Source organism: Aphelocoma coerulescens, unplaced genomic scaffold (genome assembly GCF_041296385.1).
Source record: "Aphelocoma coerulescens isolate FSJ_1873_10779 unplaced genomic scaffold, UR_Acoe_1.0 HiC_scaffold_392, whole genome shotgun sequence".
NCBI classification, from domain to species: Eukaryota; Metazoa; Chordata; class Aves; order Passeriformes; family Corvidae; genus Aphelocoma; species Aphelocoma coerulescens.
In genome coordinates this window covers 8,859-35,961 of record NW_027183736.1, presented here as the reverse complement: position 1 = coordinate 35,961, position 27,103 = coordinate 8,859, and the positions used below count along the sequence as shown (strand labels likewise).

The window sequence follows — 27,103 nt, the reverse complement described above, 5'->3', positions numbered from 1 at the left end:
CCCTCCCAATCCCCTCCCAGTCCCTCCCAGTCCCTCCCAGTCCCTCCCAGTCCCCTCCCAGTCCCTCCCAGTCCCTCCCAGTCCCTTCCCAGTCCCTCCCAGTCCCTCCCAGTCCCCTCCCAGTCCCCTCCCAGTCCCTCCCAGTTCCCTCCCAGTCCCTCCCAGTCCAATCCCAGTCCCCTCCCAGTCCCCTCCCAGTCCCTCCCAGTTCCCTCCCAGTCCCTCCCAGTCCAATCCCAGTCCCTCCCAATCCCCTCCCAGTATAAACCAGTAACCGCCAAATCCCTCCCCAGTCCCTCCCAGTACAAACCAGTCCATCCCAGTCCATTCCTCTCCTTTATTAATCACCGCTCATTAATTATTAATCCCCGCCCCTCCCCCCCCCGCGTCGGCGTGGCCAAGGCCCGGCCCCTCCCCCCCCCCCTCCCCCCCCCTCCCGTCCCGCGGGATCGGGGGGGGTCCCGCCCCTCCCCCACCCCCGGGAAAAGCCCCGAAAATTCCCCAAAAAAATTCCCGGGAAAAAACCAAAAAAAAACCGGAAATGGAACCAAAAAATTCCCACGGGTGGGGGAGGGGAACTGGGGGGGGGGGGGGGGGGGGGGAATCGGGAATTTTGGGGGGGAAAATGGGAATTTTGGGGAAATTGGGGGGTAAAAAAATGGGAATTTTGGGGAGATTTGGGGGGAAAAAATGGGAATTTTGGGGAAAATTTGGGAAAAAAATGGGAATTTTAGGGAAAATTTGGGAAAAAAATGGGAATTTGGGGGAAAATTTGAGAAAAAAATTGGGATTTTAGGGAAAATTTGGGGAAAAAAATGGGAATTTGGGGGGAAATTTGGGAATTTGGGGGGAAAAATGGGGACTTTAGGGGAATTTTGGGGAGGAAAACGGGAATTTGGAGAAGAAAATAGAAATTTGGGGGAAATTTGGGGAATTTTGGGGGAAAAATGGGAATTTTGGAGAAAATCTTTGGAATTTTGAGGAAAAGCGGGAATTTTGGGGAAATTTAGGGAGTTTTGCAGAAAAAAATGGGAATTTCGAGGAAAATTTGGGAATTTTGGGGGGAAAATGGGAATTTTGGGGAATTTGGGGGAAAAATCGTGAATTTGGAGAAGAAAATGGGAATTTTGTGGAAAATTTGGGATTTTTGGGGGGAAGATTTGCAGAATTTGGGTGTGAAATGGGAATTTTGGGGACGTTTGGGGAATTTTGTGGAAAATCTTGGAAATTTGGGGAATTTGGGGGGAAATTGAAGAATTTGGGGAAAATTTGGGGGAAAATCTTGGGAATTTTGGAGGGAAAAGTGGAATTTTGGGGAAAATTTGGGAACTTCGGGGAAAGTTGACGGATTTCGTGGGAAATGGGAATTTTAGGGAAAATTTGGGGGGAAATCCTGGGAATTTAGGTAATTTTACAGGGAAAATTGGGTATTTCAAAAGAATAATGGGGATTAGGGGGAAATTTGGGGAATTTTGGGGAAATTTAGCGAATTTTTGGGCAAAAACCAGGAATTTTGGGGGAAATCGTGCAAATTTTTGGGGACAAATGGGAATTTGGAGGGAAAAAATGGGAATTTGGGGGAAATTTTGCAAATTTGGGCAGAAAAAATGGGAATTTGGGGAAAAATCTTGGGAATTTCTGGGAAAGTTGATGAATTTTGGGAGGGAAATGGGAATTTGGGGGAAAATTTGGGATTTTGGGTGGAAAAACGGGAATTTTTGTGGGGAAAAAAATAACGGGAATTTTTTGGGGGTGAAAACCGGGAATTTTCGGAGGTTTTGGAGGGCGGGAAAGCGAAAAAAGCGGGAATTGCACCCCCGGGAAAAAAACCCCGAAACGGCCCCGAAAAATTCCCGAAAAAATCCTAAAAAAAAAAAAAAAAAACAACAAAAAAAAAAGGGGAAAACTGTCCCAGGTGGGCCCCGCCCCCTCATTTGCATAACCACGTTTTTTGGCCAATCAGCGGCCGCGCCTGGGGAGGGGGCGGGGCTGAGAGTGGAGCACCATCCATGGGAGAGGGGCGTGGCCTGAGGGGGAGGGGGCGTGGTCAAGGGGGTGTGGCCACGGGAAGGGGCGTGGTCTTGAAAAGGGGGCGTGTCCACAGAAAGGGGCGTGGTCAGAGGAGGGGCGAGTGCATGCAAAGGGGCGTGGCCACAGAGGGGGCGTGGCCATGGAAGTGGGGGGCTCGTCCGGGTCACTCAAGGGGGCGTGTCCATAAAAGGGGCGTGGTCAGGAAAGGGGCATGTCCATGAAAGGGGCGTGGTCAGGAAAGGGGCGTGCCCATGGAAGGGGCGTGGTCAGAAGAGGGAGTGTCCATAAAAGGGGCGTGTCCACAGAAAGGGGCGTGTCCATAAAAGGGGCGTGTCCATAAAAGGGGCGTGTCCATAAAAGGGGCGTGGTCAGGAAAGGGGCGTGCCCATGGAAATGGGGCGTGTCCATAAAAGGGGCGTGTCTGCAGAAAGGGGTGTGTCCATAAAATGGGCTTGGTCAGGAAAGGGGCGTGGTCGGAAAGGGGCGTGTCCATAACAGGGGCGTGTCCGTATCCATGGGGGCTTGTCCGGGTCACTCAAGGGGGCGTGTCCATAATCAGGGGGCGTGTCCACGTCACTTGGAGGGCGTGTCCAAATCCGTGGGGCGTGTCCATCCTTGGGGGGCGTGTCCACGTCATTTGGGGGGGCGTGTCCATATCTGTGGGGCGTGTCCATCCGCGGGGGGCGTGTCCACGTCAGGGGGCATGGCCATACTCATGGGGCTTGTCCGGGTCACTCAAGGGGGCGTGTCCATCTTCAGGGGGCGTGTCCATCTTCAGGGGGCGTGTCCATCTTCAGGGGGCGTGTCCACGTCACATGGGGGGCGTGTCCACATCCGTGGGGTGTGTCCATCTTCAGGGGGCGTGTCCATATCCGTGGGGTGAGTCCGCATCCATGGGGGCTTGTCCGGGTCACTCAAGGGGGCGTGTCCACGTCACATGGGGGGCGTGTCCATATCCGTGGGGCGTGTCCGTATCTGTGGGGCGTGTCCATCTTCAGGGGGCGTGTCCACGTTACTTAGGGGGGCGTGTCCATCTTGAGGGGGTTTGTCCATGTCAGGGGGGCGTGTCCATATCCATGGGGGCTTGTCCGGGTCACTCAAGGGGGCGTGTCCACATCACTTGGGGGGCGTGTCCATATCCATGGGGCGTGTCCATCCTCGGAGGGCGTGTCCACGTCACTTGGGGGGCGTGTCCATATCCGTGGGGCGTGTCCATCCTCGGAGGGCGTGTCCACGTCACTTGGGGGGTGTGTCCATATCCATGGGGCGTGTCCATCCTCGGTGGGCGTGTCCCGCCGCCGGGCCTGGCTACACGCGGGGCAGCAGCGAGCGCTGGCACCTGCGCAGGTGCCGGTGGGCGTGGCCTCCCCTCCCCCCGCGCCGGCACAGGGCGGCCACGCCCACGGCGGCCGCGGCCACGCCCAGCAGCGCCAGCGGCGCCGCCACCGCCCCGGGCCCCGCCCCCACCGCGATCACGATGACGTCGCCCTCGTCGCCGTCGGCGTCGCTTCCGGGCGTGGCGGAGGTGGGCGGGGCCGGCCCCGCCCCGTCCGGGCAGTGCAGCCAATCGCGGAGCGCGGATTTGGGGTATCCCGGCAGCACCCGCAGGGCGGCGTTGTCGAACTTCCAGTAAAGGTGGGAGCGGTAGAAGTAGGTGTAGGCTGTGGGGGGGGCGGGGGTACTGGTTTGTACTGGTTTCGACTGGTTTGGGCTGTTTCGGGGTCGGGGGTTACTGGTTTGGGGTTTGGGGTTGCTGGGGGGGCACTGGGAGGGAGTGGGAGGGCACTGGGAGAAACTGGGACAGGATTGGGGGTTACTGGTTTATACTGGTTTGGGCTGGTTTGGCGTCTGAGGTTACTGGTTTGGAGTCTGGGGTTACTGGGAGGGCACTGGGAGGGACTGGGAGGGGACTGCGAGGGACTGGGAGGGGATTGGGTGATACTGGTTTGGACTGGTTCGGACTGGTTTGGGGTGGTTTGGGGTCTGGGGTTACTGGGAAGGACTGGGATGGTCTTTAGGCATTACTGGGCTGAACTGGGAGCTACTGGTTCTTACTGGGATGCACTTTGGGCCTCATTGGGAGGGAACTGGGAGGCACTGGGAGGAACTGGGATGGACTGGGAGGAACTGGGAGGGACTGGGATGAACTGGGATGGACTGGGATGGACTGGGAGGGAACTGGGAGGGAACTGGGATGGACTGGGAGGAACTGGGAGGGGACTGGGATGGACTGGGAGGAACTGGGAGGGGATTGGGATGGACTGGGAGGAACTGGGAGGGGATTGGGATGGACTGGGATGGACTGGGAGGGAACTGGGATGGACTGGGAGGAACTGGGAGGGGACTGGGATGGACTGGGATGTACTGGGAGGGCACTGGGAGGTCGTTGCGGCCTTACTGGTCCGTACTGGGAACAACTGGCAGCGACCGCGGCAGTGATGGGCGTGGCCCCAAACCAACCCCGCCCCTTCTCCCAACCCCGCAACAGCGCCCCCTGCTGGCCGGGAGGACCCAACCCTTTCCCGTCCTTTCGAACGCCCGAATTTGGGCCGATTCCCGCCGGGATTTTGGGGCGTTTTGGGGCGTTTTGGGGTGGATTTGGGGTTTTTGGGGTCTCTCACCGTCGTCGGGGCCCATGAAGGCGCCGCGGGGGCCCGGGGGGACCCCCCAGACCTCGATGCTCTTGGGGTACTCGGGGTCCACGGCCCCCAGGGCCTCGTTGAAGCGGTAATACCTGGGGGGGGAGGGGATTTTGGGGGGATTTGGGGGGATTTAAGGTGATTTTGGAGCATTTTGGGGGAATTTAGGGAAATTTTGGAGGATTTTGGGTGGATTTGGAGGGATTTAGGGGGATTTGGGGGGGATTTAGGGGTATTTGGGGGCATTTTGGGGGGATTTTGGAGTATTTGTGGGGAGATTTGGGGGATTTTGGAGCATTTTGGGGGATTTGGGGGGATTTTGGAGGATTTTGGGTGGATTTGGAGGGATTTAGGGGGATTTGGGGGGATTTTGGGGGGATTTGGGGAAGATTTGGGGGGATTTTGGAGGATTTTGGGGGAATTTAGGGGGATTTGGGAGGATTTTGGGTGAATTTGGAGGGATTTTGGGGGATTTTGAGGGGATTTGGGGGATTTTGGGGGGATTTGGGGTGAATTAGGGGGATTTGGGGGGATTTGAGGGACTTCGGGGGGATTTGGGTGGATTTTGGGGGGATTTTGGAGGATTTGGGGGGATTTTGGGTGGATTTTTAGGGATTTAAGGGGATTTTGGGGATTTTGGGGGATTTGAGCGATTTTGGGGGGATTTAGGGGGATTTGGGCAGATTTTGGAGGATTTTGGGGGGATTTTGGAGTATTTGTGCGGAGATTTGGGGGATTTTGGAGCATTTTGGGGGATTTGGGGGATTTTGGAGGATTTTGGGTGGATTTGGAGGGATTTAGGCGGGATTTGGGGGGATTTTGGGGGGATTTGGGAAAGATTTGGGGGGATTTTGGAGGATTTGGGGTGGATTTGGAGGGATTTTGGGGGATTTGGGGGATTTTGGGCACATTTGGGGGGGTTGAGGGGGAATTGGGGGAATTGGGGGATTTTGGGTGGATTTTGGGGGATTTGGGGGATTTGGGGGGATTTGGGGGGATTTTAGGATGTTTGGGGAGGATTTGGGTGGATTTTGGGGTGGATTTGGGGGATTTTGGGCACATTTGGGGTGGACTTGGGGGGGTTGAGGGGGAATTGGGGGATTTTGGGTGGATTTTGGGGAGGATTTGGGGGATTTTGGGGGTGCTGGGGGGGACGGAAGGTCCTAGAAGGGCTAAAAGAGCTCCCAGAAAGGTCCTGGAAGGTGCCCAGAAGTCCCCAAAGAGCCCAAAAGAGGCAAGAGAAGCCCCTGAGTCCCCAAGGGTCCTGGAAGACGCCTAAAAAAACCCCAGAAGTTCCTAAAAGATCCTGAAAGGTCCCAAGAAAGTCCAGGCAGGTCCTGGAAGGTGCATAGAAAGCCCCCACCCCCCCCCCCCAACCCCCCCAAAAGTCCCGGAAAAAAGCTCCCAGAAATTCCCGAAAGGTCCTGAAAGGTCCTGGAAGATCCCGGAAGAGCCCAAGGAGGCGCCAGAGAGGTCCTGGAAGGTGCCTAAAAAGGAGCGAGACTCTGGGGAAAAAGAAGTCCCAGAAACTCCAGAAAATTCCCCAAAGTCCTGGCAGGTCCCGGAAGGTCCTGAAAGGTCTCGTCAAAGTCCAGACAGGTCCTGGAAGGTGCATTAAAAAGCCCCGAAAGTGGCGGGAAAAAAAAGCTCCTGAAAGCTCCCAGAAAAATCCCGAAAAATCCCCAAAGGTCCCGAAAGAGCCCAGGAAGGTCCTGGAAGGTTCAGAGAAGGTGCCGAAAGGTGCCAGAAGAAGCTGAGGAAGTCCCGAGAGGTCCCGGAAGGTGCATAGCAAGTTCCCGAAAGGTCCTGGAAGGTGCGATAAAAAAAAAAGCTCCGAAAATTCCCGAGAAATCCCCCAAGGTCCCGGCAGGTCCGGGCAGGTCCTGGAAGGTCCCTAAAGACGCACTTGTCCCCCCGGAAGAGGTAGGTGTGGCCGCTGGGCAGCCAGAGCAGCGCCGCGTCCAGCCGGTCCTTGGGGACGCCGCGGCCCAGCTCGGCCAGGGGCCGGGGGTAGCCGGGGGCCAGGACCCCCTCGTCGAACACCCAGTGCCGGGAGCCTGGAATGGGGCAAAACCAGCCGGAATCGGTCAAAAAAAACCCCCATGGAAGGGGCGTCGGCGGAAAAAAAAAAAAGCAGCCGGAAACGCCCTGAAGTTCAGCCCGAAATCAGCCCAAAAATCGCCCAAAATCGACCTGAAATCACCCGAAAATTCACCCTGAAATCAGCCCGAAATTGACCCAAAATCACCCCGAAATCGCCCAAAAATTCACCCTGAAATGGACCCCAAATCAGCCCAAAATCGCCCCGAAATCACCCAAAAATTCACCCTGAAATCAGCCCGAAATTGACCCAAAATCGCCCAAAAAAATCGCCCCGGAATTCACCTCAAATCAGCCCAAAATTGCCCCGAAATCACCCAAAAATTCACCCTGAAATTGACCCCAAATCAGCCCAAAATTGCCCCGAAATCCCCAAAAATTCACCCTGAAATTGACCCAAAATCAGCCCAAAATCGCCCCGAAATCACCAAAAAATTCACCCTGAAATTCACCCCAAATCAGCCCAAAATCGCCCCGAAATCACCCAAAAATTCACCCTGAAATTCACCCCAAATCAGCCCAAAATCGACCTGAAATCATCCAAAAAATCACCCCAAAATTCACCCAAACTCAGCCCAAAAATGCACCCCAAATTCACCCCAATTCAGCCCAAAATCGCCCAAAATCGCCCCGAAATCACCCAAAAATTCACCCTGAAATTGACCCAAAATCAGCCCAAAATCGCCCCGAAATCACCAAAAAATTCACCCTGAAATTGACCCCAAATCAGCCCAAAATCGCCCCGAAATCACCCAAAAATTCACCCTGAAATTGACCCCAAATCAGCCCAAAATCACCCAAAAAATCGCCCCGGAATTGACCCCAAATCAGCCCAAAATTGCCCCGAAATCACCCAAAAATTCACCCTGAAATTGACCCCAAATCAGCCCAAAATTGCCCCGAAATCACCCAAAAATTCACCCTGAAATTGACCCAAAATCAGCCCAAAATCACCCCGAAATCACCCAAAAATTCACCCTGAAATTGACCCAAAATCAGCCCAAAATCGCCCCGAAATCACCCAAAAATTCACCCTGAAATTCACCCCAAATCAGCCCAAAATCGACCTGAAATCATCCAAAAAATCACCCCAAAATTCACCCAAACTCAGCCCAAGAATGCACCCCAAATTCACCCCAATTCAGCCCAAAATCACCCAAAATCGACCTGAAATCACCCAAAAATTCACCGTGAAATTGACCCAAAATCAGCCCAAAACCGCCCCGAAATCACCAAAAAATTCACCCTGAAATTGACCCCAAATCAGCCCAAAATCGCCCAAAAAATCGCCCCGAAATTGACCCCAAATCAGCTCAAAATTGACCCAAAATCACCCAAAAAATCACCCTGAAATTGACCCAAATCAGCCCAAAATCGCCCAAAAAATCGCCCCGGAATTCACCCTAAATCAGCCCAAAAATCGCCCCGAAATCACCCAAAAATTCACCCTGAAATTGACCCAAAATCAGCCCGAAATTGACCTGAAATCGCCCAAAAAATCACCCCAAAATTCACCCAAACTCAGCCCAAAAATGCACCCCAAATTCACCCCAATTCAGCCCAAAATTGCCCCAAAATCACCCAAAAAATTGCCCCAAATTTGACCCAAAATCAGCCCAAAAATTCACCCTGAAATTGACCCAAAATCAGCCCAAAATCGCCCAAAAAATCGTCCCAAAATTGACCCCGAATCAGCCCCAAAATTCACCCCGAATTCACCCCAATTCAGCCCAAAATCGCCCCAAAATCACCCAAAAAATTGCCTCAAAATTGACCCAAAATCAGCCCAAAATCGACCTGAAACTGCCAAAAAAATCGCCCCGAAATTGACCCCAAATCAGCTCAAAATTGACCCAAAATCACCCAAAAAATCACCCTGAAATTGACCCAAATCAGCCCAAAATCAGCCCAAAAATTCACCCAAAATCAGCCCAAAATTGACCCGAAATCAGCCCAAAAATTCACCCCAAATCAGCCCAAAATCCCCCAAAAATTCATTAAATCCCAATAAATCCCAATAAAATCATATAAAGCCCAATTAAATCCCAATCGATCCCAATTAAATCCCAATAAATCCCAATAAATCCCAATAAAATCCCAATAAATCCCAATAAAATCAATTAAATCCCAATTAAATCCCAATAAATCCCAATTGAATCCCAATAAATCCCAATGAAATCCCAATAAATCCCAATAAATCCCAATAAATCAATTAAATCCCAATTAAATCAATTAAATCCCACTAAATCCCAATAAAACCCCAATAAAATCCCAATAAAATCAATTAAATCCCAATTAAATCCCAATAAATCCCAATTAAATCAATTAAATCCCAATAAAATCCCAATAAATCCCAATAAACTCCCAATAAATCCCAATAAATCCCAATAAAATCCCAATAAATCCCAATAAATCCCAATAAACCCCGATAAAAACCCAAAAAACCCCAATAAAACCCCAATAAAATCCAAAAAAGTCTCAATAAAATCCCAATAAAAACCCAAAAAAAACCAATAAACCCCAATTAAATCCCAATAAACCCCAATAAAACCCCAATAAAAACCCAATCAAATCAATTAAACCCCAATAAAATCCCAATAAAATCCCAATAAACCCCAAAAAAATCCCCCCAAAATCCCAAAAAATCCCCCAAAAATCCCCGAAAATCCCCAAAAACCCCCCAAAAATCCCCCAAAACCCCCCCAAACCCCCCAAAAAATCCCCCAAAACCCCCAAAACCCCCAAAAAATCCCCAAAAATCCCCGAAAATCCCCAATAAACCCCAATAATAACCCCCAAACCCTCCCAATAAATCCCCAAAAAATCCCCCAAAAAATCCCCCAAAAACCCCCCAAAAATCCCAAAAATCCCCTAAAAATCCCCAAAAATCCCCAAAACCCCCAATAAAATCCCAAAAATCCCCCGAAATCCCCAAAAATCCCAATAAAAACCCACAAAAATCCCCAAAAATCCCCCAAAAACCTCCCACAAACCCCGAAAATCCATTAAATCCCCCAAAACCCCCAAAAATCCCTGAAAATCCCCAATAAACCCCAATAAAAACCCCCAAAAAATCCCAAAAAATCCCCAAAAACCCCCCATAAACCCCCCCAAAAATCCCCCAAAAATCCCCTAAAATCCCCAATAAACCCCAATAAAAAGCCCCAAAAATCCCCAAAAAATCCCCAAAATCCCTCAAAAATCCCCAAAAATCCCCTAAAAATCCCCAAAAAATCCCCAAAAACCCCCAAAAAATCCCCAAAATACCCGAAAATCCCTAAAAACCCCCAAAAAATCCCAAAAATCCCCTAAAAATCCCCAAAAAATCCCCCAAAAATCCCCAATAAACCCCAATAAAAACCCCCAAACCCTCCCAATAAATCCCCAAAAAATCCCCAAAAATCCCCAAAAATCCCCAAAAAATCCCCAAAAAAATCCCCAAAAAATCCCAAAACCCCCTAAACCCCCCAAAAATCCCCCAAAAATCCCCAAAAAATCCCCAAAACCCCCCAAAACCCCCCAAACCCCCCAAAACCCCCCAAAAATCCCCAAAAATCCCCAATAAAAACCCCAAAAAAATCCCCAAAAAATCCTAAAAAAACCCCAAAAAATCCCCTAAAAATCCCAATAAAAACCCCCAAAAATCCCCAAAAATCCCCAAAAACTCCCCCAAAAAATCCCCAAAAATCCCCAATAAACCCCAATAAAAATCCCCAAAAAATCCCCAAAAACCCCCAAAAATCCCCGAAAATCCCCAATAAACCCCAATAAAAACCCCCAAAAAATCCCCAAAAAATCCCCAAAAAATCCCAAAAAATCCCCAATAAAACCCCAAAAACCCCCAAAAATCCCAAAAAAATCCCCAAAAATCCCCAATAAACCCCAATAAAAATCCCCAAAAATTCCCCAAAAAATCCCCAAAAACCCCCAAAAATCCCCAAAAATCCCCAATAAACCCCAATAAAAATCCCCAAAAAATCCCAAAAAATCCCCCAAAAATCCCCAAAAAATCCCAAAAAAATCCCCAAAAATTCCCAAACCCCCCAAACCCCCCCAAACCCCCCAAAACCCCCCAAAAATCCCCAAAAATCCCCAATAAAAACCCCCAAAAAATCCCCAAAAAATCCTAAAAAAACCCCAAAAAATCCCCTAAAAATCCCAATAAAAACCCCCAAAAATCCCCAAAAATCCCCAAAAACTCCCCCAAAAAATCCCCAAAAATCCCCAATAAACCCCAATAAAAATCCCCAAAAAATCCCCAAAAACCCCCAAAAACCCCCAAAAATCCCCGAAAATCCCCAATAAACCCCAATAAAAACCCCCAAAAAATCCCCAAAAAATCCCCAAAAAATCCCAAAAAATCCCCAATAAAACCCCAAAAACCCCCAAAAATCCCAAAAAAATCCCCAAAAATCCCCAATAAACCCCAATAAAAATCCCCAAAAATTCCCCAAAAACCCCCAAAAATCCCCGAAAATCCCCAATAAACCCCAATAAAAACCCCCAAAAAATCCCCAAAAAATCCCCAAAAAATCCCAAAAAATCCCCAATAAAACCCCAAAAAACCCCCAAAAATCCCAAAAAAATCCCCAAAAATCCCCAATAAACCCCAATAAAAATCCCCAAAAATTCCCCAAAAAATCCCCAAAAACCCCCAAAAATCCCCAAAAATCCCCAATAAACCCCAATAAAAATCCCCAAAAAATCCCAAAAAATCCCCCAAAAATCCCCAAAAAATCCCAAAAAATCCCCAAAAATTCCCAAACCCCCCAAACCCCCCCAAACCCCCCAAAACCCCCCAAAAATCCCCAAAAATCCCCAATAAAAACCCCCAAAAAATCCCCAAAAAATCCTAAAAAAACCCCAAAAAATCCCCTAAAAATCCCAATAAAAACCCCCAAAAATCCCCAAAAATCCCCAAAAACTCCCCCAAAAAATCCCCAAAAATCCCCAATAAACCCCAATAAAAATCCCCAAAAAATCCCCAAAAACCCCCAAAAATCCCCGAAAATCCCCAATAAACCCCAATAAAAACCCCCAAAAAATCCCCAAAAAATCCCAAAAAAATCCCAAAAAATCCCCAATAAAACCCCAAAAACCCCCAAAAATCCCAAAAAAATCCCCAAAAATCCCCAATAAACCCCAATAAAAATCCCCAAAAATTCCCCAAAAAATCCCCAAAAACCCCCAAAAATCCCCAAAAATCCCCAATAAACCCCAATAAAAATCCCCAAAAATTCCCCAAAAAATCCCCAAAAATCCCCAAAAATCCCCAAAAATCCCCAATAAAAACCCCCAAAAAATCCCCAAAAAATCCTAAAAAAACCCCAAAAAATCCCCTAAAAATCCCAATAAAAACCCCCAAAAATCCCCAAAAATCCCCAAAAACTCCCCCAAAAATCCCCAAAAATCCCCAATAAACCCCAATAAAAATCCCCAAAAAATCCCCAAAAACCCCCAAAAACCCCCAAAAATCCCCGAAAATCCCCAATAAACCCCAATAAAAACCCCCAAAAAATCCCCAAAAAATCCCCAAAAAATCCCAAAAAATCCCCAATAAAACCCCAAAAACCCCCAAAAATCCCAAAAAAATCCCCAAAAATCCCCAATAAACCCCAATAAAAATCCCCAAAAATTCCCCAAAAACCCCCAAAAATCCCCGAAAATCCCCAATAAACCCCAATAAAAACCCCCAAAAAATCCCCAAAAAATCCCCAAAAAATCCCAAAAAATCCCCAATAAAACCCCAAAAACCCCCAAAAATCCCAAAAAAAACCCAAAAATCCCCAATAAACCCCAATAAAAATCCCCAAAAATTCCCCAAAAAATCCCCAAAAACCCCCAAAAATCCCCAAAAATCCCCAATAAACCCCAATAAAAATCCCCAAAAAATCCCAAAAAATCCCCCAAAAATCCCCAAAAAATCCCAAAAAATCCCCAAAAATTCCCAAACCCCCCAAACCCCCCCAAACCCCCCAAAACCCCCCAAAAATCCCCAAAAATCCCCAATAAAAACCCCCAAAAAATCCCCAAAAAATCCTAAAAAAACCCCAAAAAATCCCCTAAAAATCCCAATAAAAACCCCCAAAAATCCCCAAAAATCCCCAAAAACTCCCCCAAAAAATCCCCAAAAATCCCCAATAAACCCCAATAAAAATCCCCAAAAAATCCCCAAAAACCCCCAAAAACCCCCAAAAATCCCCGAAAATCCCCAATAAACCCCAATAAAAACCCCCAAAAAATCCCCAAAAAATCCCCAAAAAATCCCAAAAAATCCCCAATAAAACCCCAAAAACCCCCAAAAATCCCAAAAAAATCCCCAAAAATCCCCAATAAACCCCAATAAAAATCCCCAAAAATTCCCCAAAAAATCCCCAAAAACCCCCAAAAATCCCCGAAAATCCCCAATAAACCCCAATAAAAACCCCCAAAAAATCCCCAAAAAATCCCAAAAAAATCCCAAAAAATCCCCAATAAAACCCCAAAAACCCCCAAAAATCCCAAAAAAATCCCCAAAAATCCCCAATAAACCCCAATAAAAATCCCCAAAAATTCCCCAAAAAATCCCCAAAAACCCCCAAAAATCCCCAAAAATCCCCAATAAACCCCAATAAAAATCCCCAAAAATTCCCCAAAAAATCCCCAAAAATCCCCAAAAATCCCCAAAAATCCCCAATAAAAACCCCCAAAAAATCCCCAAAAAATCCTAAAAAAACCCCAAAAAATCCCCTAAAAATCCCAATAAAAACCCCCAAAAATCCCCAAAAATCCCCAAAAACTCCCCCAAAAAATCCCCAAAAATCCCCAATAAACCCCAATAAAAATCCCCAAAAAATCCCCAAAAACCCCCAAAAACCCCCAAAAATCCCCGAAAATCCCCAATAAACCCCAATAAAAACCCCCAAAAAATCCCCAAAAAATCCCCAAAAAATCCCAAAAAATCCCCAATAAAACCCCAAAAACCCCCAAAAATCCCAAAAAAATCCCCAAAAATCCCCAATAAACCCCAATAAAAATCCCCAAAAATTCCCCAAAAACCCCCAAAAATCCCCGAAAATCCCCAATAAACCCCAATAAAAACCCCCAAAAAATCCCCAAAAAATCCCCAAAAAATCCCAAAAAATCCCCAATAAAACCCCAAAAACCCCCAAAAATCCCAAAAAAAACCCAAAAATCCCCAATAAACCCCAATAAAAATCCCCAAAAATTCCCCAAAAAATCCCCAAAAACCCCCAAAAATCCCCAAAAATCCCCAATAAACCCCAATAAAAATCCCCAAAAAATCCCAAAAAATCCCCCAAAAATCCCCAAAAAATCCCAAAAAATCCCCAAAAATTCCCAAACCCCCCAAACCCCCCCAAACCCCCCAAAACCCCCCAAAAATCCCCAAAAATCCCCAATAAAAACCCCAAAAAAATCCCCAAAAAATCCTAAAAAAACCCCAAAAAATCCCCTAAAAATCCCAATAAAAACCCCCAAAAATCCCCAAAAATCCCCAAAAACTCCCCCAAAAAATCCCCAAAAATCCCCAATAAACCCCAATAAAAATCCCCAAAAAATCCCCAAAAACCCCCAAAAACCCCCCAAAATCCCCGAAAATCCCCAATAAACCCCAATAAAAACCCCCAAAAAATCCCCAAAAAATCCCCAATAAACCCCAATAAAAATCCCCAAAAAATCCCCAAAAACCCCCAAAAATCCCCGAAAATCCCCGAAAATCCCCAATAAACCCCAATAAAAACCCCCAAAAAATCCCCAAAAAATCCCCAAAAAATCCCAAAAAATCCCCAATAAAACCCCAAAAACCCCCAAAAATCCCAAAAAAATCCCCAAAAATCCCCAATAAACCCCAATAAAAATCCCCAAAAATTCCCAAAAAATCCCCAATAAACCCCAATAAAAACCCCCAAAAAATCCCCAAAAAATCCTAAAAAAACCCCAAAAAATCCCCTAAAAATCCCAATAAAAACCCCCAAAAATCCCCAAAAATCCCCAAAAACTCCCCAAAACCCCCCAAAACCCCCGCCCACCTTTGAAGAAGACGAATTTGCCGTCGCTCCTCTCGTAGGCGGCGTCGATGCCCGCGGGGAGCCCGGCCCAGAAGTGCCCGATGGGGAGGGGGTACCCGGGCATCAGCCGCGCCCCCCGCAGCCGCCAGAACCAGCGCTCCTGGCGGGGGGAAATTTGGGGTGAATTCCCGGGAAAACGGGCAAAAATCCCGGAGAAAATCGGTGGGGGAAAATGGGGAAAAAATGGAAAAAAAATGGGGGAAAATGGGGAAAAATGGGGGGAAAAATGGGGGAAATGGGGGTACCCGGGCATCAGCCGCGCCCCCCGCAGCCGCCAGAACCAGCGCTCCTGGAAGGGGGGAAATTTGGGGTGAATTCCCGGGAAAACGGGCAAAAATCCCGGGGGAAATGGGAAAAAATGGGGGGAAATGGGGGAAAGAAATGGGGAAATGGGGGGAAAAGGTGGGAAAATGGGGAAAAAAAACGGGGGAGAAATGGGGAAAAATGGGGGAGAAATGGGGGAAAATGGGGGAGAAATGGGGGAAAATGGGGAAAAAATGGGGAAAATGGGGAAAAAATGGGGGGAAAAATGGGGGGAGAAATGGGGAGAAAATGGGGAAAAAATGGGGGGAAATGGGGGAAAATGGGGAAAAACGGGGACAAAATGGAGAAAAAAACGGGGCCAAAATGGTGAAAAAATGGGGAAAAAACCGGGGCTAAAATGGGAAATAATGGGGGAAAAATGGGGAAAAAATGGGGGGAAAAATGGGGAAAAAACAGGGGAAAATGGGGGAAATAATGGGGGGAAATGGGGAAAAATGGGAAAATGGGGAAAAATGGGGGGAAATTGGGGGGGAAATGGGGGGAAAATGGGGGAGAAATGGGGAAATGGGGAAAAATGAGGGGGAAATGGGGGAGAAATGGGGAAAAATGGGGGGAAATGGGGAAAAATGGAGAAAATTGGGGGGAAATGGGGAAAATGGGGGAAAATGGGAGGAAATTGGGGAAAAATGGGGGGAAATTGGGGGGAATGGGGGGAAAAATGGGGGAAAATGGGGAAAAAATGGGGAAAAACAGGGAAAAGACGGGAAAAAATTGAGAAAAAAATGGGGCTAAAATGGTGAAAAAATGGGAAAAAACGGGGACAAAATGGAGAAAAAACCGGGGCCAAAATGGTGAAAAAATGGGGAAAAAACCGGGGCTAAAATGGGAAATAATGGGGGAAAAATGGGGAAAAAATATGGAGAAAAAAATGGGGCCAAAATGGGGAAAAATGGGGGAAAAATGGGGAAAAAACGTGGAAAAAATGGGGGGAAAATGGGGAAAAAACAGGGGAAAATGGGGGAAATAATGGGGGGAAATGGGGAAAAATGGGAAAATGGGGAAAAATGGGGGAAATGGGGGAAATGGGGGAAAATGGCGGGAAATTGGGGAAAAATGGGGAATTTTTTTGGGGTTTCTGGGGTTCCCCGGCCCCGTTTTGGGCTCATTTCGGGGTTTGGGGGGGGTTTTTTGTGTTCCCCGCCCCCATTTTGGGCCCATTTTGGGGTTTTTCCCCTCCCCCACTCCCTTTTTGGGCTCATTTTGGGTCCTGGAAGGTAAAAAAAAAAAAAAAAATCGAAGAAAAAAGCAAGAAAAAAGCAAAAAAAAATCGAAAAAATTCCCCAAAAATTCCCCAAAAATTCCCTAAAATTCCCAAAAATTCCCTAAAATTCCCCATAACTCCAAATCCTTCACTTCCCCCCTCCAAGCTGTCCCAAAAGGTCCTGGAAGGTCCAAAAAAAAAAAAATCGAAGAAAAAAGCAAAAAAAAAGCGAAAAAAAATCGAAAAAATTCCCAAAAAATTCCCAAAAAATTCCCGAAAATTCCCAAAAAATCCCCGAAATCCCCGAAATTCCCGAAATTCCCCGGAATGCCGCACCTTGAAGACGAACATCTCCCCCCGGAGCATGGCCACGGTGTCGAAGCCGCCGTCGCAGATCCGGGGGCCGTAGGGGGGGCCCGGGGGGGGGAGGGGCGGGGTCCGGGGGGTGGGGGAGGGGCGGGTGGGGCCCGAGCTGGAGCCTGGGGGGGGGAAAATCCCAAAAATCCGTCAGGAATCGGGGATAAATTGGGGGGATTTGGGGGGGGTTGGGGGAATTTGGGGGGGATTTGGGGGGATTTGGGGAGGACTTGGGGGGATTTGGGGGGAATTTGGGGGGATTTGGGGGGATTTGGGGAGGACTTGGGGGGATTTGGGAGGATTTGGGGGGAATTTGGGGGGATTTGGGGGGAATTTGGGGGGATTTGGGTGGAAATTGGGGGGATTTTGGGGGGATTTGGGGGATTTGGGGAGGATTTGGGGGGAATTTGGGGGTAAATTGGGGGGATTTGGGTGATTTTGAGGAATTTGGGGGGATTTGGGGGGAATTTTGGGAATTTGGGGGGGATTTGGGGGGATTTGGGGAGGACTTGGGGGGATTTGGGAGGATTTTGGGGGGAATTTGGGGGATTTTGTGGGGATTTGGGAAGATTTTGGGGGGATTTGGGGAGAATTTGGCGGGAATTTTGGGAATTTGGGGGGACTTTGGGGGGATTTGGGGGAATTTGGGGGAGTTGGGGGGATTTGGGGGAATTTGGAGGAATTTGGGGGGATTTTGGGAATTTGGGGGGGAATTTGGGGGAATGTGGGGGGATTTGGGGATGACTTGGGGGGATTTGGGGCAATTTGGGGAGAATTTGGGGGGGTTGGGGGGGATTTGGGGGGAATTTGGGTGATTTTGAGGAATTTGGGGGGATTTGGGGGGAATATTGGGGGAATTTTGGGAATTTTGGGGGGTATTCGGGGGAATTTAGGGAGAATTTGGGGGGATTTGGGGGGAATTTGGGGAATTTGGGGGGAATTTCGGGGGATTTTGGGGGGAATTTGGGGGGGATTGGGGGGAATTTGGGGGGATTTTCGGGGGAGTTTGGGGGATTTGGGGGGATTTGGGGTGGAATTGGACCCGATTTTGGGGCGGAATTTGGGAGATTTGGGGGAATTTTGGGTTAAATTTGGGGGGAATTGAACCAAATTTTGGGGTGATTTTGAGCAATTTTGGGGCGATTTTGAGCCAATTTCGGGACAATTTTGGGGGGAAGCTCAGAGGGGAATTTGGGCCAATTTTGGGTTAAATTTGGGGGAAATTGAACCAAATTTTGGGGTGATTTTGGGGTGATTTTGAGGCAATTTTGGGTCCATTTTCAGAGGGAATTTGAGCCAATTTGGGGCCACTTTCGGGGCCATTTCGGGGCCGTTCGGCGCCAATTTCGGAGCGATTTTGGGCCAATTTCACCCCGATTTCGCCGAAACCGGCGGCGATTTTTGGGCGTGGCCCCCCCGGGTTTGGGTCCTGGCAGGGTCACGGTCACCGTAGAGCTGCTGGATGCCGCGCCGGTCGTCGTCGGGCAGCTCGAAGGCCTCGGTGTCCATCCATTGGTAGAAGGGCGCCATGATGGCCGAGGGGTCGCTGGAATGTTCCAGGCCCAGGGCGTGGCCCAGCTCGTGAACGGCCACCAGGAAGAGGTCGTTGCCTGCGGGGGGAGGGGGGAGGGGCGGCGGAGACCCTTGGAGGGCGTGGAAGGGCAATGGAAGAGCCCCCAAGGTCATGGAAGGGCAATGGAAGAGCCCCAAGGTCATGGAAGGTCAATGGAGACCCTTGGAGGGCGTGGAAGGGCAATGGAAGAGCCTCGAGGTCATGGAAGGTCAATGGAGACCCTTGGAGGGCGTGGAAGGGCAATGGAAGAGCCCCAAGGTCATGGGAAGTCAATGGAGACCCTTGGAGGTCAGGGGAGGTCATGGAAGGTCAATGGAGACCCTTGGAGGTCATGGAAGGTCAATGGAAGAGCCCCAAGGTCATGGAAGGTCAATGGAGACCCTTGGAGGGCGTGGAAGGGCAATGGAAGAGCCCCCAAGGTCATGGAAGGTCAATGGAAGAGCCCCAAGGTCATGGAAGGTCAATGGAGACCCTTGGAGGGCGTGGAAGGGCAATGGAAGAGCCTCGAGGTCATGGAAGGTCAATGGAGACCCTTGGAGGGCGTGGAAGGTCAATGGAAGAGCCCCAAGGTCATGGAAGGTCAACGGAAGAGCCTCGAGGTCAATGGAAGCACCTCAAGGTCCTGGAAGGTCAATGGAAGAGCCCCAAGGTCAAGGCTGGGTCATGGAAGGTCACCGCTGGGTCAATGGAAGATGTCCAAGTCCCTCAGTTGGGTCCCGGAAGGTCGAAACCCAACTGCACAACCCCAAACAGGTCCTGGAAGGTCCAAACCCAACTTTCTGACCAGAATCAGGTCCTGGAAGCTCATAAATCTCTCCAACGACCCCGGCCAGGTCCTGGCAGCTCCAAAGCCAATCCCAATGACCCCAGCCAGGTCCTGGCAGCTCCAACCCCAAACTCCATGGCTTCAGCCGGGTCCTGGCAGCTCCAACCCCAACTTTATGACCCACATCAGGTCCTGGCAGCTCCAAACTCAATCCCAATCACCCCATCCAGGTCCTGGCAGCTCCAAACCCCATACTCCATGACTTCAGCCAGGTCCTGGCAGCTCCAACCCCAATCCCAATCACCCCAACCAGGTCCTGGCAGCTCCAACCCCAAACTCCATGACTTCAGTTGGGTCCTGGCAGCTCCAACCCCAACTTTATGACCAAAATCAGCTCCTGGCAGCTCCAAACTCAATCCCAAGGACCATACCCAGGTCCTGGCAGCTGAAACTAATCCCAATGACCCCATCCAGGTCCTGGCAGCTCCAAACCCCAACTTTATGACCCAAATCAGGTCCTGGCAGCTCCAACCCCAACTTTATGGCCATACCCAGCTCCTGGCAGCTCCAGCCCCAAACTCCATGACTTCAGCCAGGTCCTGGCAGCTCCAACCCCAATCCCAATCACCACACCCAGGTCCTGGCAGCTCCAACCCCAATCCCAATCACCACACCCAGGTCCTGGCAGCTCCAAACCCCAAACTCCATGACTTCAGTTGGGTCCTGGCAGCTCCAACCCCAATCCCAATCAGCCCATCCAGGTCCTGGCAGCTCCAACCCCAAACTCCATGACTTCAGTTGGGTCCTGGCAGCTCCAACCCCAATCCCAATCAGCCCATCCAGGTCCTGGCAGCTCCAACCCCAAACTCCATGACTTCAGTTGGGTCCTGGCAGCTCCAACCCCAATCCCAATCAGCCCATCCAGGTCCTGGCAGCTCCAACCCCAAACTCCATGACTTCAGTTGGGTCCTGGCAGCTCCAACCCCAACTTTATGACCAAAATCAGCTCCTGGCAGCTCCAAACTCAATCCCAAGGACCATACCCAGGTCCTGGCAGCTCCAACCCCAACTTTATGGCCATACCCAGGTCCTGGCAGCTCCAGCCCCAAACTCCATGACTTCAGTTGGGTCCTGGCAGCTCCAACCCCAATCCCAATCACCACACCCAGGTCCTGGCAGCTCCAACCCCAATCCCAATCACCCCATCCAGGTCCTGGCAGCTCCAACCCCAATCCCAATCACCCCATCCAGGTCCTGGCAGCTCCAGCCCCAAACTCCATGACTTCAGTTGGGTCCTGGCAGCTCCAGCCCCAAACTCCATGACTTCAGTTGGGTCCTGGCAGCTCCAACCCCAACTTTGTGACCATACCCAGGTCCTGGCAGCTCCAACCCCAATCCCAATCACCCCACCCAGGTCCTGGCAGCTCCAACCCCAAACTCCATGACTTCAGTTGGGTCCTGGCAGCTCCAACCCCAATCCCAATCACCACACCCAGGTCCTGGCAGCTCCAACCCCAAACTCCATGACTTCAGTTGGGTCCTGGCAGCTCCAACCCCAATCCCAATCAGCCCATCCAGGTCCTGGCAGCTCCAACCCCAATCCCAATCACCACACCCAGGTCCTGGCAGCTCCAACCCCAATCCCAATCACCCCACCCAGGTCCTGGCAGCTCCAACCCCAAACTCCATGACTTCAGTTGGGTCCTGGCAGCTCCAACCCCAATCCCAATCAGCCCATCCAGGTCCTGGCAGCTCCAACCCCAATCCCAATCACCACACCCAGCTCCTGGCAGCTCCAACCTCCCCCCCCCCCTCCCTCAGCCAGGTCCCGGCAGGCTCACCGCTGAGGTCGTCGCTGCGGTGGGTCCAGGGCTCGGCGCCGTCGAAGTGGGTGTCGCCGCCGATGTGGGGCCCGGGGAAGTAGGCGTGGGCCAGGAAGCCGCCCTGGCCGTCGAAGGGCGTGGCGTCGCCGTGGAAACCCTCGGCGAAGAGCACCATGATGTCGGCCTGGGGCGCGGCGCCGGCGCGGATGGCGCCGTACGGGACCTCGCGGAAGCGCAGGGCGGGCGCGGCCGCCGCCCACACGGCGAAGGCTCGGCGGATGGCGGCCGCGGTGGCCGCCTCGCCCACCTTGGGGGTGTAGTTCTGGATGCTGGTGGGGGGGGGAGGGGTGGGGGGGGAGGGGGTGAGTCAAGGCGGGCAACGGCGGGGGCGGGGGTGGGGGGTTAGGAAAGGTGGGCAAGTGTGGGGGGCGGGTAAGGGGGCAGCCATGGGGGTCAGGCATGTGGTCCAAAGTCACCCATGGTGGTCACCCAAGGGGTCACCCAAGCGGTCCAAAGTCAGCCATGGTGGTCCAAAGTCACCCAAGGGGGTCCAAAGTCAGCCCAAGGTGGTCACCCAAGTGGTCCAAAGTCAGCCAAGGTGGTCCAAAGTCAGCCATGGTGGTCCAAAGTCAGCCATGGTGGTCCAAAGTCAGCCCAAGGGGGTCCAAAGTCAGCCATGGTGGTCACCCAAGTGGTCCAAAGTCAGCCAAGGGGGTCCAAAGTCAGCCCAAGGTGGTCCAAAGTCAGCCATGGTGGTCACCCAAGGTGGTCCAAAGTCAGCCATGGTGGTCACCCAAGGTGGTCCAAAGTCAGCCATGGTGGTCAGCCAAGGGGTCACCCAAGCGGTCCAAAGTCACCCAAGGTGGTCCAAAGTCAGCCATGGTGGTCCAAAGTCAGCCATGGTGGTCCAAAGTCACCCATGGTGGTCCAAAGTCAGCCCAAGGTGGTCCAAAGTCAGCCCAAGGTGGTCCAAAGTCACCCAAGGGGGTCCAAAGTCAGCCATGGTGGTCCAAAGTCACCCATGGTGGTCCAAAGTCACCCAAGGGGGTCCAAAGTCAGCCCAAGGTGGTCCAAAGTCAGCCATGGTGGTCCAAAGTCATCCCAAGGGGGTCAGCTGAGGTGGTCAGGCAAGGTGGGCAACCATGGGGGTCAGCCAAGGGGTCAGCCAAGGGGGTCCAAAGTCACCCATGGTGGTCCAAAGTCACCCAAGGGGGTCCAAAGTCAGCCATGGTGGTCCAAAGTCAGCCATGGTGGTCCAAAGTCACCCAAGGTGGTCCAAAGTTACCCACGGTGGTCCAAAGTCAGCCCAAGGTGGTCCAAAGTCAGCCATGGTGGTCACCCAAGTGGTCCAAAGTCAGCCAAGGGGGTCCAAAGTCAGCCCAAGGTGGTCCAAAGTCAGCCATGGTGGTCAGCCAAGGGGTCACCCATGGTGGTCCAAAGTCACCCAACAGGGGCCAAAGTCAGCCATGGTGGTCAGCTGAGGTGGTCAGGCAAGGTGGGCAACCATGGGGGTCAGCCAAGGGGGTCCAAAGTCAGCCATGGTGGTCCAAAGTCATCCCAAGTGGTCCAAAGTCAGCCATGGTGGTCCAAAGTCAGCCATGGTGGTCCAAAGTCAGCCAAGGGGGTCCAAAGTCAGCCATGGTGGTCACCCAAGGGGTCACCCAAGGTGGTCCAAAGTCACCCATGGTGGTCACCAAGACGGTCACCCAAGGTGGTCATCTAAGGGGTCACCCAAGTGGTCCCAAGTCAGCCAAGGTGGTCACCCATGGTGGTCCAAAGTCACCCATGGTGGTCCAAAGTCAGCCAAGGGGGTCAGCTGAGGTGGTCAGGCAAGGTGGGCAACCATGGGGGTCAGCCAAGGGGTCCAAAGTCACCCATGGTGGTCACCAAGGGGTCACCCAAGTGGTCCAAAGTCATCCCAAGGGGGTCACCAAGGTTGTCCAGTTCATCCCAGGTAACCCCAGTTCCCTCCCAGTTTGTCCCAGTCCCTCCCAGTCCCTCCCACTCCCCTCCCAGTTCCCTCCCAGTATAAACCAGTAACCCCAAATCCCCTCCCAGTCCCTCCCAATCCCCTCCCAGTCCCTCCCAGTCCCTCCCAGTCCCCTCCCAGTCCCCTCCCAGTCCCCTCCAGTCCCCTCCCAGTCCCTCCCAGTCCCCCCCCAGTATAAACCAGTAACCCTAAATCCCCTCCCAGTCCCTCCCAATCCCCTCCCAGTCCCTCCCAGTATAACCCAGTCCAAACCAGTTCCCTCCCAATCCCTCCCAATCCCCCCCAATCCCCCCCCAGTCCCCCCCAATCCCCTCCCAGTCCCTCCCAGTGCCTCCCAGTCCCTCCCAGTCCCTCCCAGTCCCTCCCAGTCCCTCCCAATCCCTCCCAATCCCTCCCAGTCCCCTCCCAGTGCCTCCCAGTGCTCCCAGTTCCACCTGAAGGTGATCTCGGCCTGCTCCCAGCGCAGTCCTTGCAGGGCGAAGCGGCGCCGCCTCACCTGGGCCTTCACCTGCGCCCCGAACTTGTCGGGGACCCCGCACCTGGGGCGGCGCATGGCCCTGGGGGGGGCTCCCAGTCACTCCCAGTTCAGCCCAGTTCGTCCCAGTACAGCCCAGTGCAGCCCAGTACAGCCCAGAGCCATCCCCCGGGCCAAACCAGTACAAACCAGTAAGGTCCCAGTAGAAACCAGTAAGGCACGGCGCTGTCCCGGTGTGGCCGGTGCCCTCCGAAGAGCCCGGAATCCCTTCCCAGTTCAGCCCAGTTCAGCCCAGTTCAGCCGAGTTCATCCCAGTCCATCCCAGTCCCCTCCCAGTGCCCTCCCAGTTCATCCCAGTCCATCCCAGTCCATCCCAGTTCATCCCAGTCCATCCCAGTCCATCCCAGTTCATCCCAGTCCATCCCAGTTCATCCCAGTTCATCCCAGTTCATCCCAGTTCATCCCAGTCCATCCCAGTCCCCTCCCAGTGCCCTCCCAGTTCATCCCAGTTCATCCCAGTCCATCCCAGTATAAACCAGTAACCCCAAATCCTTTCCTTCCCTCTTACCTCTCCCTCGTGGACGTTTTTTAACCTTTTGGAACCCTCCAGAAACGCCCCAAAAACCCCAAAATTGACCCCAAAATGGCTCCCAGTGACCCCAAAATGGCTCCCACTGACCCAAAATGGCTCCCACTGACCCAAAATGGCTCCCAGTGACCCAAAATGGCTCCCATTGACCCCAAAATGGCTCCCAGTGACCCCAAAATGGCTCCCAGTGACCCAAAATGGCTCCCACTGACCCAAAATGGCTCCCACTGACCCCAAAATGGCTCCCAGTGACCCCAAAATGGCTCCCATTGACCCCAAAATGGCTCCCACTGACCCAAAATGGCTCCCACTGACCCCAAAATGGCTCCCACTGACCCAAAATGGCTCCCACTGACCCCAAAATGGCTCCCAGTGACCCAAAATGGCTCCCATTGACCCCAAAATGGCTCCCAGTGACCCAAAATGGCTCCCATTGACCCCAAAATGGCTCCCACTGACCCCAAAATGGCTCCCACTGACCCAAAATGGCTCCCATTGACCCAAAATGGCTCCCACTGACCCAAAATGGCTCCCAGTGACCCCAAAATGGCTCCCACTGACCCAAAATGGCTCCCATTGACCCAAAATGGCTCCCATTGACCCCAAAATGGCTCCCACTGACCCCAAAATGGCTCCCAGTGACCCAAAACGGCTCCCACTGACCCCAAAATGGCTCCCAGTGACCCCAAAATGGCTCCCAGTGACCCCAAAATGGCTCCCACTGACCCCAAAATGGCTCCCACTGACCCAAAATGGCTCCCACTGACCCCAAAATGGCTCCCAGTGACCCCAAAATGGCTCCCACTGACCCAAAATGGCTCCCAGTGACCCCAAAATGGCTCCCATTGACCCGAAAATGGCTCCCATTGACCCAAAATGGCTCCCATTGACCCAAAATGGCTCCCATTGACCCCAAAATGGCTCCCACTGACCCCAAAATGGCTCCCAGTGACCCAAAACGGCTCCCACTGACCCCAAAATGGCTCCCAGTGACCCCAAAATGGCTCCCACTGACCCCAAAATGGCTCCCACTGACCCAAAATGGCTCCCACTGACCCCAAAATGGCTCCCAGTGACCCCAAAATGGCTCCCACTGACCCAAAATGGCTCCCAGTGACCCCAAAATGGCTCCCATTGACCCGAAAATGGCTCCCATTGACCCAAAATGGCTCCCAGTGAACCAAAATGGCTCCCACTGACCCCAAAATGGCTCCCATTGACCCCAAAATGGCTCCCACTGACCCAAAATGGCTCCCACTGACCCCAAAATGGCTCCCACTGACCCAAAATGGCTCCCACTGACCCAAAATGGCCCCCATTGACCCCAAAATGGCTCCCAGTGACCCCAAAATGGCTCCCAGTGACCCAAAACGGCTCCCATTGACCCAAAATGGCTCCCAGTGACCCAAAATGGCTTTCATTGACCCAAAATGGCTCCCACTGACCCAAAATGGCTCCCACTGACCCCAAAATGGCTCCCACTGACCCCAAAATGGCTCCCATTGACCCAAAATGGCTCCCACTGACCCCAAAATGGCTCCCAGTGACCCCAAAATGGCTCCCACTGACCCAAAATGGCTCCCAGTGACCCAAAATGGCTCCCATTGACCCCAAAATGGCTCCCAGTGACCCAAAATGGCTCCCACTGACCCCAAAATGGCTCCCACTGACCCAAAATGGCTCCCAGTGACCCAAAATGGCTCCCACTGACCCCAAAATGGCTCCCACTGACCCCAAAATGGCTCCCAGTGACCCAAAATGGCTCCCATTGACCCCAAAATGGCTCCCAGTGACCCAAAATGGCTCCCAGTGACCCAAAATGGCTCCCACTGACCCCAAAATGGCTCCCACTGCCCCAAAATGGCTCCCAGTGACCCAAAATGGCTCCCATTGTCCCCAAACCGGCTCCCAGTGACCCCAAAGCGGCTCCCAGTGCCCCCAGACCCCCCGCAGCCCCTCCCCCTCACCGGATGGTGTCGGCGTCGGCCGTGCCGGTGACGCGGAGGCCGTAGAAGCTCTGCATGGCCGCCAAGGCCGCCGCCAGCGAGGCCGGGGCCGCTCGGGGCCGCGCCCGCAGGTCCCCGGGGGGGAGGTACCCGTACTGCTGCAGCCACGCCTGCGGGCCAGGGGCACTTTGGGGCATTTTGGGGCTTTTTGGGGATTTTTGGGGATTTTTGGGGATTTTTAGGGGATTTTCGGGGATTTTTTTTACGATTTTTTAGGGAATTTTTAAGGGTTTTTTACAGTTTTTTGGGGATTTTTTTGCATTTTTGGGGTTTTTATTTTTGCATTTTTTGGGTTTTCCTTCTGGTTTTTTATTCGCATTTTTGGGGGTTTTTTTTTGATTTTTTTTCACATTTTTGGGGCTCTTTTTCGGGATTTTTTTGCATTTTTTAGGGATTTTTATTCGCATTTTTGGGTTTTTTTTTCAGGATTTTTTTTCACATTTTTGGGGGTCTTTTTCAGGATTTTTTCCGCATTTTTGGGTTTTTTATTCGCATTTTTTGGGGGGTTTTTTGGGGATTTTTTTGGGATTTTATTCGCTTTTTTGGGTTTTTTTTCAGGATTTTTTTTCCGCATTTTTTGGTTTTTTTTCGGTTTTTTGGGTTTTTTTTTCGGGATTTTTTTTTTTTGCATTTTTGGGTTTTTTTTCGAGTTTTTTTTCGAGTTTTTTTTGGGGTTTTTTTCAGGATTTTTTTCCCGCATTTTTGGGGGTTTTTTTTGGTTTTTTGGGGTTTTTACAGTTTTTGGGGTTTTTTTGGGGGGGATTTTTGGGGTTTCTGGGGCCGTGCCCGCAGGTCCCCGGGGGGGAGGTACCCGTACTGCTGCAGCCACGCCTGCGGGCCAGGGGCACTTTGGGGCCTTTTGGGGCATTTTGGGGCTTTTGGGGGATTTTTGGGGATTTTTTTAATGATTTTTTAGGGATTTTTGGGGTTTTTTTTGCATTTTTGGGGTTTTTCTTCGGGATTTTTTCCACATTTTTGGGGGATTTTGGGGCATTTTTTTCCCACATTTTTGGGGTTTTTTTCGGGATTTTTTTCAGGACTTTTTTCGGGATTTTTTTTGCGTTTTTGGGGGTTTTTTTGGGGATTTTTTCCGCATTTTTGGGGTTTTTTCAGGTTTTTTATTCGCATTTTTGGGGGGATTATTTTTCTTGGTTTTTTTC

The 27,103-nt window shown here is 51.3% G+C and overlaps 1 protein-coding gene across 1 annotated transcript; it reads right to left on the bottom strand.

The window, feature by feature from the left end:
- Nucleotides 1-3,339: 3,339 nt before the first annotated feature.
- MMP14 (matrix metallopeptidase 14) lies at nucleotides 3,340-26,111 on the bottom strand. The gene is made up of 9 exons (XM_068999458.1): nucleotides 25,905-26,111; nucleotides 23,308-23,430; nucleotides 20,902-21,212; nucleotides 18,170-18,331; nucleotides 16,701-16,843; nucleotides 14,801-14,939; nucleotides 6,577-6,727; nucleotides 4,653-4,765; nucleotides 3,340-3,692 (listed from the first exon to the last, which is right to left on the bottom strand). The coding sequence occupies exons 1-9, from the start codon at nucleotides 26,078-26,080 to the stop codon at nucleotides 3,340-3,342; spliced, it is 1,671 nt and encodes a 556-aa protein (XP_068855559.1). The 5' UTR covers nucleotides 26,081-26,111.
- Nucleotides 26,112-27,103: the final 992 nt, after the last annotated feature.

Bases quoted from the DNA above. Each gene is read 5' to 3' on its own strand.
- MMP14 (XM_068999458.1), bottom strand. From the start codon at position 26,080: ATGCCCCAAAGTGCCCCTGGCCCGCAGGCGTGGCTGCAGCAGTACGGG. The intron at 14,940-16,700 runs GTGCGGCATTCC...TCCCCCCGCCAG, and splicing joins GGGAGATGTTCGTCTTCAAG to GAGCGCTGGTTCTGGCGGCT. The intron at 4,766-6,576 runs GTGCGTCTTTAG...CTCCCCCCCCAG, and splicing joins TACCTCTTCCGGGGGGACAA to GTATTACCGCTTCAACGAGG.